This window comes from Cyclopterus lumpus, chromosome 10 (genome assembly GCF_009769545.1).
Source record: "Cyclopterus lumpus isolate fCycLum1 chromosome 10, fCycLum1.pri, whole genome shotgun sequence".
NCBI lineage: Eukaryota > Metazoa > Chordata > Actinopteri > Perciformes > Cyclopteridae > Cyclopterus > Cyclopterus lumpus.
Window position 1 is genome coordinate 22292354 of NC_046975.1, and position 21131 is coordinate 22313484.

Consider the following 21131-nt stretch of genomic DNA (forward strand, 5'->3'; position numbering starts at 1 on the left):
CCCAATAATTGACCAGCTGTTGTTTTTGAAGACAATCACACGTAACGTGCACGTGTGTGTGTGTGTGTGTGTGTGTGTGTGTGTCTTTTCCTTGTCATCCTGCAGGCTGCATCCCTGACTGTGGACCTGTGCGGCGATGACCAGGAACCGGGCTACTGCGCGGTGAGCAATGTGGCGGTGCACACCGACTGGTGAGGAGAAACACACACACACACACACACACACACACACACACACACACACACACCTAAAGTACACACAGATGTTCAGTCTCTGGGATCCGACCGTACGCGTCGCGTTGACAGTTCCAGGTCCGAGGCTTGAAAAAGTCCATGCGCGATGATTTGGGCTAAAAAAAAGTGGGAAAGCTTTGCAGAACCAATAGTTTTTTCTGCGCCTGGAGGGGAACATTTTTAGCTGATTTTCTTTTTTTGTTTTTTTTCCAGCAATATAGTACAAACAATGTCTCAATTCATGTTCATCCACACTGTGTGTTTGTTGAGTTTGGCTCATTTTGCTCCCAAAAAGCAGAATAAACCTTTAAAATCCAAATTAAACGGAATCCCATCCACGCGTTCACATTTTTAATCACGGATCGAAGTGTTTATTATCTCTCGCTCACAATAGAGAGAAGAATGCAGCGTATAACACAGCTCCGTGGAGAATAGAAGCGTTTTTTTACGTTATTGCTCATTTCATTCAAGTATCCGGATGAATCACACAACAAGTACAACAAATGTAATCACTCGAACATTTCTGTGCACTGATGGGCTGCAAAATGGAGTCATTTGTTGTAAATGTGCAATGCATGATGTAAACCTTTCATCCAATCACTGGGTGACCGTTGCCTTTGCACACCGCTCTGAGCCAGCAGGCCTTGTGGGGTGAACATTTGACACTGTACACATGTGTGTGTGTGTGTGTGTGTGTGTGTGAGAGAGAGGGGGAGCAGAAGGTTTATTTTGTAAAGGTCTCGGGATCCTGTTGTTGTGAAACTCGTTGACCCGCAGTGTCTTTCTGTGTGTGTGTGTGTGTGTGTGTGTGTGTGTATGTACTTGAATGCATTTGAAAGTTTTTTTAGATTTTTGTGCATATGCACTTTTGTCACTGCGTGCATTAAGTCTTTGTGTGTGTGTGTGTGTGTGTGTGTGTGCAGGATCCTGGACGTGCAGCCCAACAGGCTCTCGGTTGCAGGCGTCAGGTCAATAGAACCCGTCCTTCATCGGCGCGGTCAGGTCGCCACCCACGACTTTGTCGGCTGCATCATGGAGTTCGCCGTCAACGGCCGCCCGCTGGAGCCCAGTCAGGCGCTGGCATCGCATGGCATCCTTGACAGGTCCGCATACCCAAACCCCCCCCCCCCCCCCCCACACACACACCCCCCACCCCACACCCGCTTTACACCCTCTCTCCATCATCTCCCTCTTCTTCCCATCTGTCCGTCTTCTCTAACCTCCTCGACTCTCGCTGTGGGACATCTGTTCACAATCCCAAAGCCCTCTGGAGAGTTTTTAAAAAAGATGTGTTGTATTTAGTTTTTTTATTCAAATAGATTTTGTTGACGTGTGAGTGTGAGGGGGGGAATTGCAGAATTCCAGAGATTTATTTTTTTCTCCTTTTCTGTCCTGCTGGTTGAATAGCGAAGGCGAGAACAGATCTTTTAATATGCTAATCCTCTTGAGGTTCTTTATGTTTTTTTGTGGGTTTTTTTGTATTGCAGCGCGGGAGAGAGAAATCACGGCTCATCTGCTCCCTTTTACTGTGCGTCCGACGTGTCAAACTGACGTTGTGTTTATTGTCTGCAGATGTCCGAGACTGGAAGGAGCCTGCACCGCCAGCCCCTGCAGACACGGGGGCACCTGCCTGGACCACTGGTCCTGGCAGCAGTGCCAGTGCGTGGACGGCTTCACCGGCAAATTCTGCGAGAAATGTAAGCATATTTTTTTTGGGGGGATGTTATTTATTGCTGAGGCTGCACTCATTAAGGAACGCTCCATCGTGACTATTCATGATTCTCCCCTCCTCGAACGATGAGTCATCGAACTGCACGCCAGCCACATAAATGCGTTTTATTTGAGGACGATATTAATAACTTAAAAGAGGCAAAGGGACATTTGAGGCTCACAAAAAAACTTGCCAGAAGCACGCAGCTCCTGTGTGAGGTGCGACATCACGTGAAGCAACGTCACCACGTTTGTTTTTGAGAAGTTCTTATTGTTACTTGTTACTTATTGTTGGTTTGTTTTTGTTCTCGGGTTTATGGCACGAAAATAGGATCACGGCACTTTTTCCGCTAATACAAAATACAATACTCTCTCTCTCTGTCATGTGTTTCTTCTTCGGGAAGAGAACAAATAAAACACGATGCCAGGGAGTGACGAGTAGGAATGTCCTCTTCACAGAAGGAAGAAACGAGCTTTATGGGAAGATTTTAAGACGTAATACCAGTGGTGCGACTGAGACGCTGCCAATCGTCTCGGTCCCGCGGTCGCAGTGAATCGAGTCAAGTTTACCCATCAGCCAGTGGAATAGAGGGTGCTGGGAGCTCGTGACTCTCCTCGCAGGGCTTGTTGGGGACGTACTTGCTTGTTCACACAGTTTATCATAAAGATGGATGTATGCCATCAACAGTCTCACATACAGTGTAACAGAGCAGAGCTATATCGAAGCGTCGCAACGCATTAAAATCCCATTAAAATCCCATTAAAATCCCTTTATTCACGTTCAAAATAACTGAAGAGATCCTGTAATAATAAGACATTAAATTCTGCGCTTCTCAGCGCCACTTGGAAGCCGTAATGGACTCAGCTGATGTGACGAAAGCTCAGTGGAACTTGGACCGGACTTGTGTGACTGTGGGCTGTGAGGAGAGGATGTAACACAATGTATAAAGCACGTCTTTTTCCCCCAAAATTGTTGTATATATTCCAATGTTCGTAAAAAAGAATGATCAAAGAGTTCAGTTTTTTTTTTTTTACGATTTAAGGCATTGTAACTGCACAAAAGGATCTTTTTGCGTGCTCTCCTACTTCCATAAGAGTTGAAGGACTTTTAATATGCTGCAGTGAAAAAACAAGGCCAATAAAAGAAAAAGAAAAAACTGCTCTGGGCTCAGAGGGTTGGAGCACACATTTTGCATTTACACGTCCACCAAAATTGAACTTGACGGAGTAAAAAAAAAATGTGCACAGATCCACCGTCGGCTGATTCACTGAGCAGATTTTTTTGATGTTGCCGGCTGCGGCCTCGTCGTCAACGTCTCGCCTACGCTTTCCACGAACGTACGATTTCCGCGGTGCATTCGAGAGCAATTTTTGAGCGGGGGAGAAACAAAACATACGTCGTTGTAGTGGAAAGCGTTATGAAACCACAGACATTTCAATCGCACCGATATTTTTATATTTCAACTGCGTGTTTAAATCTAACTCTGAAGCGAAATGACACCGTTTCATGTAATTAAGGCCGTAGCCTGATCTTCAAAAACACATTTATTTTTAATAGCAACATATTTTGTACTTTTTAGGGGTTAATCTCATTGTATTTTGGATAATAATAATACCAAACTTTAAAATATTAGCAAAGTTTAGGGTTTACTGTGTATAGCTAATATGCACAAAGTAAATCCACACTATTGCATCAATGTTTGGGGATTACATTTATATGTCAGGTACTTATGGGGAGTAGAGTTATGGTGCCTTGCTCAAGGGGACCCACGCAGGCTGGACCTTCATCTTTCATGGCAAGGTCTTTGAAACCACCAGTGAGAATGTGAGGACCAATTAGTGGTTATGGCAGAAGGATTAGGAAAATCATATTAGAGTGTCCGCCAGCTCCGGGGTGGAAATATCACTCTTTTTTTTTTAACAGCCCGCTTGTGAAACCCTTGTGAAGTCGGGGGACAGGATTTTGAAGATGTTCTCCCATCTTCGCTCCCACAGACATGACGGCGGACACCGCCCTGTCCCTGGACGGGACCGGCCGCCTGGACTACTCCCTGAAGCGGGGCCCCAAGCGCGACGTCCTCCTCAGGCAGTCGCTGCGGGGCGCGACCTCCGACCTCGCCGGCCCCAGCAGCCTGGAGGTCAAGTTCAGGACGCGCAGCAAGAGCGGCACTCTGCTGCACGTGCAGGAGAGCAGCAACTACACCACCGTTAAGGTGAGCGAGGGGAAGGTGTTCAACATACTGTGAAACAACGTCTGTATGAGCGTTCTGCAGACTGCACTGTAACGGCACATGTGGTAAATTCGTCATACTGCATGTTCCCATTCTCTCAAATACTTTCTATTTTTAACAGAAATATCAGATTTTTTTTTTGCGCTCTCGCTCTCTCATGCACTGTTTAGTAATTCAGACCTCTGAATAATGAATCGCAGCGCCTCGGGTCGTGGTTTCACAATAAAAGCCCTTCATGGAAGCGGTCATGGGAGGAAGTCTGGAGTTTGCGTTATCAGCACACAACAGCAAATTAATATGGCCAACAGGAGCGGATGAAAGAATAGAAAAGCACATTTAAAAGAAATTAAAATACACTTCATCAAACTACAAATACAGTTCAGTTTAGGTCAGTGGAGGGCCTGCTGTGTTCCTGCTGCTATAGTTGTTTTAATGTTGTGTGAAGGTGGAAAACAAAGCTGCTAACAAACAGGCTAACTTGCTAACTACCTAACGTTAAGCAGCAGATAGCTGGTACTAATGTTAGCTAGAAATGCTAATGTCTTTAGCTAGCTACGATAATGTTTAACATGAAAGTAACAAGTAATAAGAAAGAAATGCAAAAATATGTACGTTGTTAGTTAGTTTGCTCACGACGTTAGCATAGGTTAACACAACTTTACAAGTTAGTTATTTTAAATATTAAGCTTGTTTTGTTTCCCCTGGTGTTATTGTTGGATGTCGCGTGGAACAACAAATATATATATATACATTTATTTCTATATATATATATATATATTTCTATATATATATATATATTTTATTAAACAGGATATTTATATTTATATATATATATATATATATAAATATACGGTATAGACATACAACTTCCAACCCAGTTTTAAATGTATATAATGTGCAGTGTACTTAAATACTCCCCACGTACACACGGGGAGCATTTTTCCCCCAAAAAACTAAAAGCACCACAAGTCGTAGCAGAAGATCCGGCTGAGTTTGCTGTTGTTGCTCAGCTAATTGCATCAGCCGCGAGGACGTGGAAGACTCGTTAGCGGTCATCATTAGTTCACCATCGCCATTAGTTCCCAGTCGGCGCCCCGACAAACGTTACAATAAGCCGTACGTTTTTGTATGCAAGCGTGAATCAGATGTTGTTCCCACATACATGCAACTTTAATTCTGAACTATCGATCAACTCGGCCACCTCCGATCCCTCTCCATCTGCCCTCGTCTTGTTCTTGTTCCCATCTCCCTCTGACTGATCGCTCACCCCCCCCCCCCCCTCATCCCCCCCCCCTCCCCCTCATCCCTCACCACCACTCAGGCCCCTTCCCACTTTCAGTATCAGACTTCCTCCCTTGTATGAGTTTGTTTTTCCTCCGAGCTCCGAGCAGCTTCTGGTGCTCACCGAATCCCCAACACAGCTTCTCCAACAGTCCGGAGGAGGATTATAAGTACCATGACGCCTAAAAGAGCAAAACAGCAGGGACCCACAGTGTATGTCCATATGTTATGTACATGACTCTGAACTAAATATACTGATAGATAGATATATATATATATAAACCTTGTTTAAAGATGTTTAACAGATAAACTTCATGATTGGTTTTCCAGCTTTTCGAGCACAGTTTTCTTTGGCTTGGGGGACTTTCCGCTTTTCCCATTTTAAATCAATTCTTCCGGAAGCTACTTATCATAGCAGATTTTTTGGGGGTCTTTGAAAAAAAAAAAACGGGATTACTTTTCCATCGAAGCCGGGAGCCTCACGTATGAGATTACCATGCACGGGGAGAGCCGCGCGATGCGTCGTCCAGGCCAAAGTGAGCTTGATTAATTTCTTTTAAAGCCTTCACCGGTGGGCGTTTTTTGAATGAGTGCATTTTATTTTTTTTTTTTTTTTGAATGAGCGCTCCTCGTCTTCGTTTGTTATTAGCGAGCTTCTGGTCATCATCCGGCTGAATAACATGAGCCGCGCTCAAGTCCGGGGAGAACGTGATTGACTGCGCCGCGTCCCGCCGGGAGGAGGATTTACGAGCGACGGGGGGGGGGGCGCATTTTTTTGTTTTTTGATCTCTGACCTCGACATCGGATCCCGACGGGTTGCGAATGCAGCGTGGCGTTATGGTTCTTTTTAGGCCCGAGAGAAGACTTCCTCTCGTGGTTCATGATTGATGCTGAGGTGATAAGCCTGCGCCTTCATCTGAAAAAAAAAATGTAGCGGCTCTTTCTCGGAGAACAGCTATTCATCAAACACAATTTAAGAATGACTAACCCCGCGATGCAGTTTCTCCGGTATCTCCTGCAGTCCGTCCGCTCACCTCTTATCTACGATGTGCAATGTTTGGATACCACGACACGTTCTCTGTTTCTTCTCCCAGCTGAGGAACGGCAACGTCCACTACATCTCGGACGCCGGCGTCGGGGGGAAGGTGGAGCGGACCGTGGGAGAAGCGGCGCTGGCGGACGGCCTGTGGCACACGCTCCGGCTGGTGAAGAACGGCTCGGCCACGCTGCTCCTGGTGGACGGCAGCCACCCGAGGGTCATCCAGCACGCCACGCAGGACTTCGGGGGGCTCGATGTCGTGACCTTCTCCCTGGGAGGCATCCCGCCAGGACCCGCTCAGCAGAAAACCGCAGCAGGTGAGGCTCGACGGTGGACGGTGTCGCTTCAATTCCTCGATGTGGTGGCAGCTGGTTTAGTCCCTTCCTCCAAAACACGGGTTTAAACACACTGGTCGGTTTTTAAGACTTCCGTAACACGTCTACTTTGAGAGACCAAGCGGAAAGAAAACAATCCAAAATAGACTTTTTTTAAGTGTTTTGTTTTACTGCTTTTGTCTTTTTCGCCGTCTGTGGTTTTCATCTCAAAATTCACCAAAAGTTTCCTTTAGATGATGCGACTTTTGCTTATTTTAACGTTTCATAAAGCTTCTCAAACAAAAACTATATAATATTTTTTATGTGCGTAATCAACTGGGGAAGTTTCATGGTAATATCTATTTGGCTTTTTTGGGGTGTTTTTTGTTACCCTATTTCACCTGTAGTGTAAAATAAATGTATGTCGTTTTCAAAACATACCGTTAAAGGCCGTTTTCTCTCAATTAGTTTCATTTCTATCGATTTTCTGAAGGTTTTTAACTGAGGGGTTTGTTAATAATCTATTCATTTTAATCGTAAAAATATGCTGGCGATGATTTTGTGATTTATGGAGCAACACAGGGAGAAGTCCAAGATAATCAGATATCCTGTTCTGCAAATATATGCAAATAAGCACTTATGTATTAAGACTATGCCTCATTTACATATATAAACATACAATTCCAGACAACTTGTAAGTAATTAACTTGGGGAGGTTTCATGGTGATATCTTCACTGGAGTTTAAAGGAGCTGCTGGCCCCGCTACTAGAGTTTAATCAGATAGCTTTAGTGTCCCATGAAGAACTAAATACTGTCTCGGGGGGCTTTTCTACCCTTTCAAGAACACATTTCAATGTTTTTTTTTCAATCTAAAAATCACAGTTTAGATAACGGCCGCTCCAAAACCAACGGGTGGCGGTCAGACCCCTCGTCGAATGTACACTATATTTACGTGCATGTGCGTGAATGGACATGTGTATTTACGTGCTGTGTAAGCTGTCCTCGCCAGGAACGCCGTGTGAGCTTTCAAAAAAAAAACTGGCGTTTGACCAAGAAACCACTCTTTGCCTACTGTAAATAACTAATGCAGCAGCACATGTTAAGGAAACCACTGAGATACTGTAACTGTGTGCACATGCACATGCCGTTCTCGTGTGTGACAGAGCACTCCAGAACAAACCCGCTTTCCCCCCCCAAAAAATGAATTAATAGCCTGCTGCTCAAAACTGCTGACCATATTTGGAGGTCGTCCAACAAAACTCCTGGAACTGAAAGTGTGCTTCTATTTGCGCGCTGCTTAGATTTTTACCTGCTATGAATTAACATGGCTTAAATAAATGTTTCTTTATCAGAGTATCATTTATTCACAAAACAACTAATGTGTGTGTGTTTTCGTCCTATTTCCATGGACTCTCCTCTTCGTCTAGACTCAGATCACAGATCAGATGTCCTCGAGCATGAGCGGTTTGGAAAAGGTGAAAGGGGGCGGGAGGGTAATGCAACACAGTACATTTTAGAATGTTAAGGGGAGGGAAAGCTAACCTAATACTATGCACTAATATGGTAAAAAGAAAAAGAGCAAATTGAATTATTTGTGGACCCTTTTTTTACACAAAACAGGCCAACTCTGGTTTGTGGCCGGCTGCCTGTGAACCAACCTTTTTAACCTCAATGTGCGTCTGTGACGGACTCACTTTTCAAGAGCTAATGAAGAAGGCACGAATGGATTCAATCTGCACGTGGAATGAATTCAGTAAAAAAAAAAAACTATTTACATCGGCAAGGCAACGCTGTCGGGCTACACATGAAGGAAAATAATAGAATTTGACGCAGACACTCAACCCAGATGTATGTCTTTAAGCTACATTGGCTCCGACGATGGATTCCCTGTTTGAAAGATATTAAATCAAGTCAAATTGGGCGGTGCTAGATTTGTTCTTTTTTTTTAATATTAATTGTTGGAGGAGTTCACTTCTTGTTTTTGTTCGTCCTAATCTTGAACCAATTTCCTGTCTAAACAAAGTAGCTTTCGCTCCGATTATAGCTCCACGTTCCTGATATTTACAAGGAAGCGATCCCGTGTCGGTCAGACATTTTGAAGATCGGTCTGGTGGCAATCGGAAATCATTCCTCTCCATGCTTGTTAGCTGCTTCTTGTTATCTAAACCAGTCGTTCTCTGCTTTTAATTCGCAGGGTTTGACGGCTGCCTGGCCTACGTGAAGTACAACGGGGAGAACCTGCCATACACCGGGGACCACGGCCTCGTCACCTTAACCAAGACCAGTTCGTCCGTCAAGATCGGCTGCAGAGGTCCCAACCTGTGCGAGAGCAGCCCATGCTGGGACAGCTTGATGTGCGTCAACCAGTGGTACGCGTACCAGTGTGTCCCACCCGGCGACTGCGGCTCGAACCCCTGCCAGAACCACGGCAGCTGTGTGCCGGATCCCCGCTCAGGGTTCACCTGCGTCTGCTCCGAGTTCTACACGGGCAAGAGCTGCGAGACCTTGGTGGCCTGTCTGGGCGTCCAGTGCCCTCAGGGTAACGTCTGCAAGTCGGCCAACAACGGCGGCTTTGTCTGCAGTCCGAGCCCCGCGTCGGAGGCGATGGTCCTCCCCATCTGGGCGGTGCCCGCTATCGTCGGCAGCTGTGCCACGGTCCTCGCCTTGGTGGTGCTCAGCTTGATCCTGTGCAACCACTGCAAGGGTCGCAACAAGACCAAAGTGCCGAAGGAACCCAAGGAGAAGAAGCCCAAGGAGAAGAAGAAGAAAAAGAAGAAGAAAAAGGGCAGCGAGAACGTCGCGTTCGACGACCCGGATAACATACCGCCGTACGGAGATGACATGACGGTGCGGAAACAACCGGAAGGGAACCCCAAGCCGGACATCATTGAGAGGGAGAACCCTTATCTGATCTACGATGAAACGGACATCCCCCACAACAACGAGACTGTCCCCAGTGCTCCCTGCGCCCCCTGCAATGGCCCAGAAGCAGACATCGAACACTACGACATAGACAACGCCAGCAGCATCGCCCCCTCGGATGCAGACATCATCCAACACTACAAGCAGTTCCGCAGCCACACGCCCAAGTTCTCCATCCAGAGACACAGCCCGCTGGGCTTCGCCAGACAGTCCCCATTACCCCTCGGTGCGACCAGCTACAACTACCAGCCTCAGTACACGCAAGCGTTGAGGTCCACCCCGCTCAGCCACTCCCACTCGGCGTGCCCGACCCCGAACCCTCTCTCCAGACACTCCCCGGCCCCGTTCACCAAGCCGTCCTCCTTTTACCGAAACACTCCAACCAGAGAGCTCAACCTGGCTCGCCGCGACGGCAGCCCGCTGGACCTGCACAACGACATGTGCCAGCCGCCACCCATGTTCAACTACGCCACCCGGCTGGGGAGGCGCAGCAAGAGTCCGCAGACCATGGCCGGCCACGGCCACACGTCCAGGCCGGGCAGTCGGCTCAAGCAGCCGATCGAGCAGATCCCCCTGGAGACGGGGCCTCCCGTGGGGCTGTCCATCGAGGAAGTGGAGCGGCTGAACACGCCGCGTCCGCGCAACCCCAGCATCTGCAGCGCCGACCACGGGCGCTCCAGCTCGGAAGAGGACTGCCGCCGGCCACTGTCGAGGGTCCGCAACCCCGCCGACGGCATCCCGGCACCGGAGACCTCTTCAGAGAGCGACTCGCACGACTCCTTCACCTGCTCGGAGATGGAGTACGACCGGGACAAGCCGGTGTCGTACAACTCCCGAGTTCCCAAGCTCTCGCAGGTCAACGAGTCGGACGCCGACGACGAGGACTACGGCGGGAGGCTCAAGCAGAGGCGGTACTCGAGTCGGAGGGCGGAAGGAGGGCCTGGCATTCCCCAGATGCCCCCTACCGAGCAGCAGCACTACACCCTGCCCCACAAACTGGGCCAGCAAGCCAGTGGGGGCTTTAACTGGGACAATCTGTTGAACTGGGGTCCCGGCTTCGGACATTATGTAGACGTTTTCAAGGACTTAGCTTTGCTCCCCGAGAACGCGGCAGCGAATGACATTGAAATGAACAGTGGGGATGGCTCGGTGACCATTCTAAACGAAGGGGAGGCTGAGCAATATGTATGAGACTATTTATTACGGTGTAGAATACGGTGAATGTTCTCCATTTGAACGAAACAAAAAAAAGACTGTATATTTCAAGAGAACGTCGGACTACGTGTTTTTTGTTTTTATTCAAAATTAAAAGACGACTTTCAATGCAGTAAGGCAGAAAAATGGCACCTGTAACGTGACGGACTTTGTCATTAGCCACCTTGGAATAGTTTACCAGTCTTTTCTCTCGGTCCAAAGTCAACTGTACAATCGTGCGTTCATCTCTCACCCGAGGCCTCATTACAACGTCTCCATTGACGCTGGACGGCTCGACAAAAAAAAAGAAAATCCAATGTCTGAAATTCATTTAGTTTCTGCAAAGCTCCATTCCTGTTATCTTGATCAAACTTGTTTCTGTTTTGTATTACCAGCACTGCCTCTCTCTCCCCATTTTCCCCCTTTTTTTAAACACTTCTGTCGCATTCGCAGCCGAGAGATAAGACGGGTAGATAACGTTAACGCAAAAAAAAAAAAAGGAAACTCCCGGTCTCCGTCTTTTTAGGGGTACGTTTTTAATTCACTTAAAAAGTGGATTGATTGATCCGGCTGCACCTGCATGGCGACGGGACTCGGCCCGCTCGCACGGCACGGGTCCGACCCCACCGACGTCGTGATCCCTTCTCCTCGTGTCTTTGGTGCTGTTTTTAAAAAATATATATATTATTTTCTTTCACAGAAGACTGGCTAAACACTCCAAGAGTGAGGATTACTCATGTCCCCTGCCTTACGGACATTTGAGGATTTCAGTACAGGGGGTGGGGGGATGTTTTTCTGGCCTAAATTCAGGAGGAGAGTTTTTTGTGTGTGTGTGTGTGTGTCGGGTAGGGGGTTGGGGGAGGGGGGTTAGTGTTGTTTGTCACAAATGTGCGTTTTCTGACCAGCCAAGCGTTTAACGATGTATGGATCCTTTAAACATGTCCCCAACTAAAAACACTATGAACATTTTTTTTTTTTTTTCATTCACGAGAAATCAACAGTCATTTGTTGTCTTTTGTCTATTATTTTTTTTTACATGTATGGTTTCTACGTTTTTTTTTTTTTTACTGTTTTATTAACTTAAATTAGTTAAGCCGTGTTGTTTTTATGGATATTTTCATATGCTGAAATGTGTGTTCTTACTTTTCCGGGGAAAAGTAAGATTGAAGACTTATTTTTTACATTTGTTACATACGTAACATCAGTATTTTCCACTTTTGATAAAACTATAACATGCCGTATGCTTTGTACCTGTAAAAAGCCAATAACAGAATAAAAAAAAAAAAGTATTTATTTAAAAAAAGCTGCCGCTTTAGGAACTCTCTTTGTCATTTTGAGATATTTTCATATTCGAGGATCACTCTGTGCAGTCTTGAAGTACAAAACATTGGAGAAAAAAAAGGCATTTTGGGACTTCGAGTGAAACCGAGCCACCTTGCTCGCGGCCAAGCAAAACATCCAGTGGACTCCGCGACGCTTTCAACAATTATTTACATCTGGCTCATTGAGCAGAACCGCTCTTTACTCTTTTTTTTTTTTTTTTTTTTTGTCCGAGCTCAATGATTCGGTATGCAACATGCTTATCTTCTCTGTCATCGATGGGGGAGAGAGAGAGAGAGAGAGAGAGAGAGAGAGAGAGAGAGAGAGAGAGAGAGAGAGAGAGAGAGAGAGAGAGAGAGAGAGGAAACGCAGGGAGCCGTGAACTCGGGCCGCGGAGTGACGGCCTTCAGTTCTGGGTAAATTACCGCTGGCTCTCGGTCGTCGTTCCCCCCCCCCTCCCCCCCCGGGGAGCCCTGTTGACCGAAAGGCTGCACCACACCGACGCCGGGTTCATAACAACACTAAGAATAACAATGAGAACGGGGGTGGGGTGGGGGAGCGAGTCAATAGGAGATGTATTCAAATAAACCATCACAGCGTCTCTTCACTCCAGGAGCAACCCTCCACACACACACACACACACCGCCTCCCTATAGGTGAGCAGCAGAGGCTTGTACACACAGAGGGCACATTGTTCTACAGTACGTGGGATGTAAAACACTCACGAGGTCTGACATGAATCTGTCTTCCATGGCTTTTCTTTTGCGGGCAGAGTGGAGTTTCTCTTTTTTTTCTCCCCCCCCCCCCCCCCCCAGTGCTGTTCTTGGATATTATCCAGATGTCTGCTGGACCTTCGGCCGGATGGCAGAGGAGCTTATGATGTGTTTAAGGATTAATTGCGGTATTTATCCAGAGTGCGAACATCGCACGTTACGTTACGCGACATGGACGGCTCGGAAGTAAAGAAAAAATACAGCGCGTGAGTGTTCCTGTCGACTCAGAAACGTGCTGCAACCACACACACACACACACACACACGACGATCACATTGGGACAAAGTGCGGTGCCAACAAGTGGGACGTGATGTGTTCTGCAGATCTCCACACTGGGAGCATTCCTCTTGATTGAAGGTGCGAAAGAGCCGGCGTTCTGGTTTTCCCATGAAGCGCCCACAGTGTTGACTCTTTTTTTTCCCATCAAAACATAATTCCCGTTAAGACGATTTCCATGTTGACTCAAGAGTCCCCCCCTGTATTTATAAAAAAAAAGGGCCGTGGCACTGAGCTGCGAGTGATTTCCTTAAAAAAAAAGAAATCCTCCCAAAAGCTTGTTTATGAAGATTGATTATTCCGAGCTTCGGTGTCCTCAGACAGCCGCGGGTTTCACTGAAGTGACTCATCAATGATAATTAAAAGCACGTTCGTTGCTGGAACCAAAGAGCGCGTCTCTCTCTGATTTGTTGCCGTGAAGAGACTTTTTGAATGTTAATGTCTTAAAAAACACGCAGCGACACAGAGCTCCGTCAACCTTTTTAAAACAAGATATTCCAAAACATAACTGCTCCATCACAGCACATTAGTGAAATAGTATTATTCATTAATCTGTCAATTGTTTCACCCTAATTTGAATGTGATTGGACAAAACATCGACTTTGAGATGAAGGAACCCGGAAGTGGACAAATGCTGACTCATTCCTGGTGTTTTAGGACTCCATCCTGCAGCACGCTCATCAAACTTTAAAAAAACAACTCAATAAAGTCAAAACTCCGAGTCTCCACTAAACACACGGACCACTTCCTCACGTCACTCACAGCGCACGCATCTTTAACTAGTGTCCCCAAACATGTGCCCTGCGGGACTCCTGCCAATCATTGAACCCAAATGGTCAGTGTCACGTGTCCAGAGGTCAGAGGTCACAGTATCCTCATCTCCCAGCAGACCGGAGTCTTCGCCCTGCAGCTCGACGGACAGAGTCGCTAATTACCACCCGGGTCTTAGTGCTTCTTCCAACATCCGCATCAAAGCCGCTCGTCTCCGCTGAGTGCTCCTCGATGCTGTGTGTACTGCAGCCAGCCGATGCCTTTCAACACACATGAAAGCTCTCCGGCCAGTCGGGAAACCGTTGGGAAAATGAAGGAGAAAAGATAGATGTGTGTGTGTGTGTGTGTGTTGTGTGTGTGTGTGAGCGAGTGCATGGGAATCTTGAAGGGAAAAGCATCTTTCCTTTCGTCTTTGATTATGAAACTATGCGTGGTTGTTTTTTCTTCTTCTTTCTCCCGACATCGAGGGGGGTTGGATCAGGACATTTATAGAAGAGCACACGAGGGACGCTAAACAGACAACAGCGTCGTCGCCGTCGTGAGACACACACACACACAGACACACACACACACACACAGACACACACACCGCACCGGGCTTGAGTGTCGCCGCGCTGTCATGGGGTCGCTCTCTGCAGGCTTTGCAGAGTCAGCACATCTGTTGCTGATCCCATGGGTGACATTCTGCTGCTTCAGCCATTTCACAGTTTTGTTTTGTTTTCTAATTCAAGGGGGGGGGCTGACTTAAGTGCTGGTTAAGAGAGCGAATTCTCCCAGTTGGTCCCATTGGTTTCTTTTGCTTTTGACGAAGCAGATGTGGCTACAATGTGGCAACAACCTGTCAATCTCAAGGTGGCCACGGTAAAGTATCCCCTGCTTTATGGTCTGTTTGACTCTAAATGACCATAATTTACTAAATGAACATCACGCTGAAGAAGACTTGAAACTAGAGATTGAGACCATAAACTCATGTTTACAATGTTTAGAGAATGCAGCTTTAACACGTGAAGCATAGAATTCTATACAACCAGAAGAGTCGCCCCCTGGTGGTCAGGAGAGAGAATGCAGCTTTAACACATGAAGCATAGACTTCTATACAACCAGAGGAGTCGCCCCCTGGTGGTCAGTAGAGAGAATGCAGCTTTAACACGTGAGGCATAGACTTCTATACAACCAGAGGAGTCGCCCCCTGGTGGTCAGGAGAGAGAATGCAGCTTTAACACGTGAGGCATAGACTTCTATACAACCAGAGGAGTCGCCCCCTGGTGGTCAGTAGAGAGAATGCAGCTTTAACACATGAAGCATAGACTTCTATACAACCAGAGGAGTCGCCCCCTGGTGGTCAGGAGAGAGAATGCAGCTTTAACACGTGAGGCATAGACTTCTATACAACCAGAGGAGTCAGAGGAGGTTGCTCTTCTCACTGTAGGACCCACCAAGGATTTAGAAGCTGAGCATGCTAATTGTTTGCTAACACGTTCCTGATGTTAAACGTTCTATAGTGATACTGAATGTCGTGTTTACAGCTTGTTCCACTTCAACAAATAATGAAAGATGCTTTAATTGTTTAATTTTCAATAAACACTGTTTGTATTCATGCTATGGAACAAAAATGGGGACATACAATTACATCTGGTTTAATATTTTTCAAACTAAACCAGTTAAATGAATTCCTCTTTGTTCAACACGTCCTCTCACTGCTTTAATCCCTCTGTTCACTCTCTCCTGTCATTTTAAACCCTGCTATTCCTCACCTGGCCACTAGTTGTCCTCAGTGTGTTGTGTTTCCTGCTTTCGTCACCTGTCTACACACCTGCTCCACATGTGTCTTCAGCCTCTGTCTATGTACAGTAAACACTCCTCAGCCAGCGGTCGCTGCTTTGCTGGTTCTTTTTTGTTTGCCTGTTTTTATTTAAGTGAAACATTGTTTTTGCCTCGTGAGTCTCTACTTCATTCCAGGTATCATTACCGTGTGCCTTTCCTGAATCATCTCTGAAATGTGTGGAAAGACGCCCCAATCAAAAGGCCCAGACTTTCTCTCACTTTTTTTTTTTTTGCATTTGTCTTTTTTTTTTTGGCATTCGCATATCCGCTCGTATCGAGGCTTTTTAAACTCTGCTGCTGCAGGTCTTTAATCACTCCGGGGTTCAGTTTGGACCAGAACTCCATCCAACCGTCTTCATGAGGGCTCTGGTACGTATCATTCGTGATCCGTGGCTTACACACGAAAAAACATTGCATAAATGATGGTCAACAAGCAAAATCGCAGAGGCGGGGGCCAAAACCCCAAGACCAGAATACAACATAACACACACACACACACACACACACACACACACACACACACACACACACACACACACACAGAAGTCTATGTGGCCAAATACTCCTTTGTGTGGGTGGACTGGCTGTCTAAATGTTTACAGTTCCTCTGGCCACTGCTCCGCTGGAGCAGCCACTTTAAAGGACTAAGCCGCAGTTTTATGGAGAAAATAAAAGGGCCGTGTTTCTACAACGTGTATAAAAGTTAAAGCAATTATGCGAGAAGCTTTTAAGCTTACAAGGTTGAATAATTGCAAATACAGTTCAAGATATTGCACTCATTAGTCCAGATTAGCCTTTGATTGAGGAAGTGGATTATTTAATTGCACCTCTGCAACTTGCATCAACATCTCGACTATTTTTCAACTGCAGCGGCGACTCGGGGAAATGGATTTAAATGCTTCAATATTGCAATGAACCCTTTTAACAGTTTTGCAAAACAATGACGCAGTTTTTCAGGCCATGCAGGGACACGCTGACCACCAAAGATCACCAAGGCGGACTAATCACGCTGCCTTTCCAGATCAGTGTGCCGTTAGCCAGATACATTAGCAAGTAGCCAAATAATTAGCGACCTGGTCTGTATCAAGGGGGAGAAATCTCGGGTGCAACATCTCCCCAAAAGGCTCCGAGCTACATTGTCTGTGTTTTTTGTACAGAACGTCGTGACGTAGACTCAAGAGTTTCAACTTTGTTGAGTTTACAAACAAACCAGCGGTAGCCGACGCGTTTAACCTGCAGCCAGAGACGTCGCGTTAGCTGGTGACAGCCAGAGACGTCGCGTTAGCTGGTGACAGCCAGAGACGTCGCGTTAGCTGGTGACAGCCAGAGACGTCGCGTTAGCTGGTGACAGCCAGAGACGTCGCGTTAGCTGGTGACAGCCAGAGACGTCGCGTTAGCTGGTGACAGCCAGAGACGTCGCGTTAGCTGGTGACAGCCAGAGACGTCGGGTTAGCTGGTGACAGCCAGAGACGTCGCGTTAGCTGGTGACAGCCAGAGACGTCGCGTTAGCTGGTGACAGCCAGAGACGTTGTGTTAGCTGGTGACAGCCAGAGACGTCGCGTTAGCTGGTGACAGCCAGAGACGTCGCGTTAGCTGGTGACAGCCAGAGACGTCGCGTTAGCTGGTGACTCGGGAGTGACGGCAGCTGTTTAGAACACAAGCGTGTCCTTCCTGAAAGCCGTCAATCAATTTTTAAAATAGTTTATCTATCAAACATTTAGACAAGTTTACTACGAGCAGGACGCGTTTGGGCTGAAAGTCACCAATTAACACGGTCCCTAATTAAACTGAATCACCTGCTGCTCTGTCTGGATTCTGTAGAGCTCGAGTCCACTGTTGGAATATCGAGTTCGGACCACCGAAACACTCAACTACCTGACATTTCGATGACGGTAAAAGTTTTTTAATTCAATGACAAGCATATTTGATGACTTTGGCTGTAAAAAGAGTCTTTTCACGACACCAAATGGCCTTATTATCCGCCACGATTGAGTGTATTTCTCTCCAATAAAGGGTTTATTTTGTATTTATTTCCTGTGGATTTTTTGGTCAGGACAGTAGCATGTCTTTTTTTTGAAATTTTTGTTTTCTTGTGCTGATTTTTTGGAGAAGATGGCTGAAGAGCTGAAAACAATGCTGGTTCATGCTGCCAAGGTCTTTACTTCAGCAGAACAAACATCCGCGATTGGACTGAGGGAGGTCGTCGCTGCTCAAGCCAAACCACAATCAGAAAAGCTTCAGCAGCAGAAGGAGAACGAGTTTGTTTCTTTTTGCACATGTCGCGATGCAGCACGGGCGATACCTCACCTCGGATTTAGCTCTTATCAAAACAATCCGACTGTCACGTCACGAACACGCGCTGTAAACAGGAATTTGACGATCGCTTGCATATGTGCAGCTTAATTTAAAAAGTTTAACTTTGTCCAGACTTTCTTTTCTTTGCTTGATTTGTTTATAACCAGGTAATTACAAAGTCATTTGTTGTAATTTTTATTATTATTTCAATGCAGCTTTACGGATGATAAACCCAAAGAACGCATGGGTCTTGAGTCGTGCATTTGCTTTTAGTGCATCTTGCTACAAGGAGCATCCGATATATACAATCGGACGTCTTTTTTTCGCAAACCGGAGGAGTCGCCCCCCTGCTGGTCGGGAGAGGGAACGCAAGCTTTAAGACGCATTCCGGAGGACGCCGCCTTCGAACTGAGAAGCAGTCTCCCTGAAGAGTGTCACGCTCTCCACTTATTCTACACCACCACACTTAGCGCCGAGCGCATGTCTTCCCTCAGCGACGGCGTACCCCAACACACACAAACAGCTGCCTTCACCACATAGCTCTCTGCAGTTGATGTTTGCAAAAAATGAAACCCTGGTTTGTTCCTGCTGCTGCGAGAGTGTGAATGTGTGTGAAGCACGTACGCACACACACACACACACACACACACACTGTACACACACACACACACACACACACACACACACTGTACACACACACTGTACACACACTGTACACGACAACAGCTGTGACTGCTGCCTTTGACCCGTCAAAGTTGCATCTTGTGTGCTGGTTCATAACTCCGTTTTTTTTTTGCTACGATGCCTAGAATGTGTTTTATGCATGTGTTAATGAAAGCATATACATGTGTCTCCTTTTCTTTTGTTTTTCCTCTCAAGCATTTCATAATAGATTCAATGTTACAAGTAGAATTATCAGAAGAGTTCAAATCTTCAGGCTCATTGATGTGGCTCTAAAGGGGTCATAAATGCCACGTTTTATTTTTATTTAACCTCTTTGTACCCCGGATAATCGCATTAAGACCGTTAATCTCTTTCACGAAAGGGTCCTGAAGGTTTCACCACATGTAGAACACAAATAACGGGCTATAAAACCTAAACAGTGACACGTTAATAACAACATAAAACGCAGACACCAGACTGACAACAAACAAAGTTAAATGGTCCCGTCTTTTTAAACATCTTGTATGCTCGTAAAATAATCTAGTGTAAAACGAAGATGAGCGTCCCAAAAAGCTTTCACCAAAAAAAAGAAAAATAAAGAAAAGACAATGGAAGAAAATTCTGCATATTTATTTGGCGACCCTTATAAAATCTTACACCACCTGTGGGTCCACGACCCGGTGTGTTTTGAAAATGGCTGCACCGAAGAACTATACAGATTGAATGCACGTAACAAAAAGAAAACCTGTGAAAGGACATCGTCACAATATGGGGCTTCCCGTTGGCACACAACAGCCATTGTTGACCGAGCCGCGGTCTCCATCGAACACCTGTCGAATAGTCGCCTTTCAGCCTCACGTCACGCACAAAGTAACGGCACTTTTTTTTAGGTACGGAGTGAGCTAATGGGAGCACGTTAATATTGAACGAAAAAAAGAAAGAGAAACGCTCATTGCCCCCCCCCCCCTTAGCCCCGCCCCCTCTTTGCTCATTGGCTACTTCAGGTTCCCTTTTGGATTTTCCCATGCCCTGCTATCTTTTCTCAGGTCTTAATCTTTTCATTCTGTCAGGCCCGCTCTCGGGCAGCCACCGCGCCGCTTCCCAAAGGATCCGGCCTTCATGCTTGTTGTGCCCTCAATGGCACGGTTACCTCCCACCTCACATAATGCACCTTGTTTCCTCCGGGGGGCCCGCACCACTTTTGGTTTTGCTCATTCAAATGCAGGAAGGGAGAGACGGACTGTTAAAAGCAATGCCTCGGGGCGGCGGCCATGCAGAGCGACTAGCAACACACACACACACACACAAAAAAAAAAAAGAAAAGAAGAAGAAGAAGAAGAAGAAGAAGAAGAAGAAGAAGAAGGAAAAAAAATGATTTGCTTCCCTGTTTATGGCGGAAAAAAAATGTCTGTGTGTGTGGGCCGACTCGAACGTTTTTGAAGGATGAGCTGCGTGTGATTGCCGTTGTGTTCGAAACGGAAACGTCTCGGCCGCGAGTCACCCCCCCCCCGCACCGCCCCCCTCCCCACGCCAGTGTTTATCACGCAGTCCATCATGTCGCGGCGGCGCTACCGAATCCTTTTGGAACTAGCTTTGCTTTCTGTTCTCGGGACGGCGGTGAAAAGGGGCGAACGAAAAGGAGGGGGTGGGGTGGGGGGGGCTAATTGTGTCCACGTAGACTCCAAATTTTGTCTTTTTTTTTTTTCCTTTGGTTGGAGAGATCTCAGCCACTCAGGACCAAGATGACAGCCATGCTCCATTAACATCTATTCAAGGGCTTCATGCTTTGATCTTCCCTGAGAGAGGGAGCAGTGGTGGGGGGGGGGGGGGGGGGGGGGTGGAGGGGCGCAGGGGGATATAAATAAGCAGAAAAAACATCATCAACAATTCAAATGCACCCAATTATTGGGCCATAAATAAAAGCCTAATTAGCATGAATTGCTTCCACATTGTTTTTTTCATTTCTTGTGTGTGTGTGTGTGGGAGGGGGGGGGGGGGCTTCTGCTTTAGAGGGCTTGACTTATGATAGAGATGCTTAATTTGGGGAGTGAAATTGCCGCGCTAATTAAAACTGCTGGATAAATATTTTGCCTTTTTTTTTTTTGTTGCACAGAATCCACATGTGTTTTTGTTTGGAGCCACATAAAAAAAATATATATATATTATTGTATGTTATCCCAGAAAACGAGCCGATATCTACCCAGCAACCACTTTGATCTCTATCAGAGAAACTGTCAACGCAACAGCGCCTGGGACATCTCAAACCGGAGCCTTGGGTTCACCT

At 46.5% G+C, this 21131-nt stretch overlaps 1 protein-coding gene across 1 annotated transcript in view; it reads left to right on the forward strand.

Moving 5' to 3' along the window:
- Positions 1 to 11676, forward strand: part of LOC117737241 (protocadherin Fat 4) — a 46203-nt gene extending 34527 nt beyond the window's left edge. The window contains exons 12-17 of the mRNA XM_034543011.1: positions 106 to 191; positions 1157 to 1336; positions 1806 to 1930; positions 3939 to 4156; positions 6550 to 6811; positions 9004 to 11676. Of these exons, the coding sequence (XP_034398902.1) occupies positions 106 to 191; positions 1157 to 1336; positions 1806 to 1930; positions 3939 to 4156; positions 6550 to 6811; positions 9004 to 10922 (2790 nt within the window). The 3' untranslated portion in view covers positions 10923 to 11676. The remainder of the gene's footprint in view (positions 1 to 105; positions 192 to 1156; positions 1337 to 1805; positions 1931 to 3938; positions 4157 to 6549; positions 6812 to 9003) is intronic.
- Positions 11677 to 21131: the final 9455 nt, after the last annotated feature.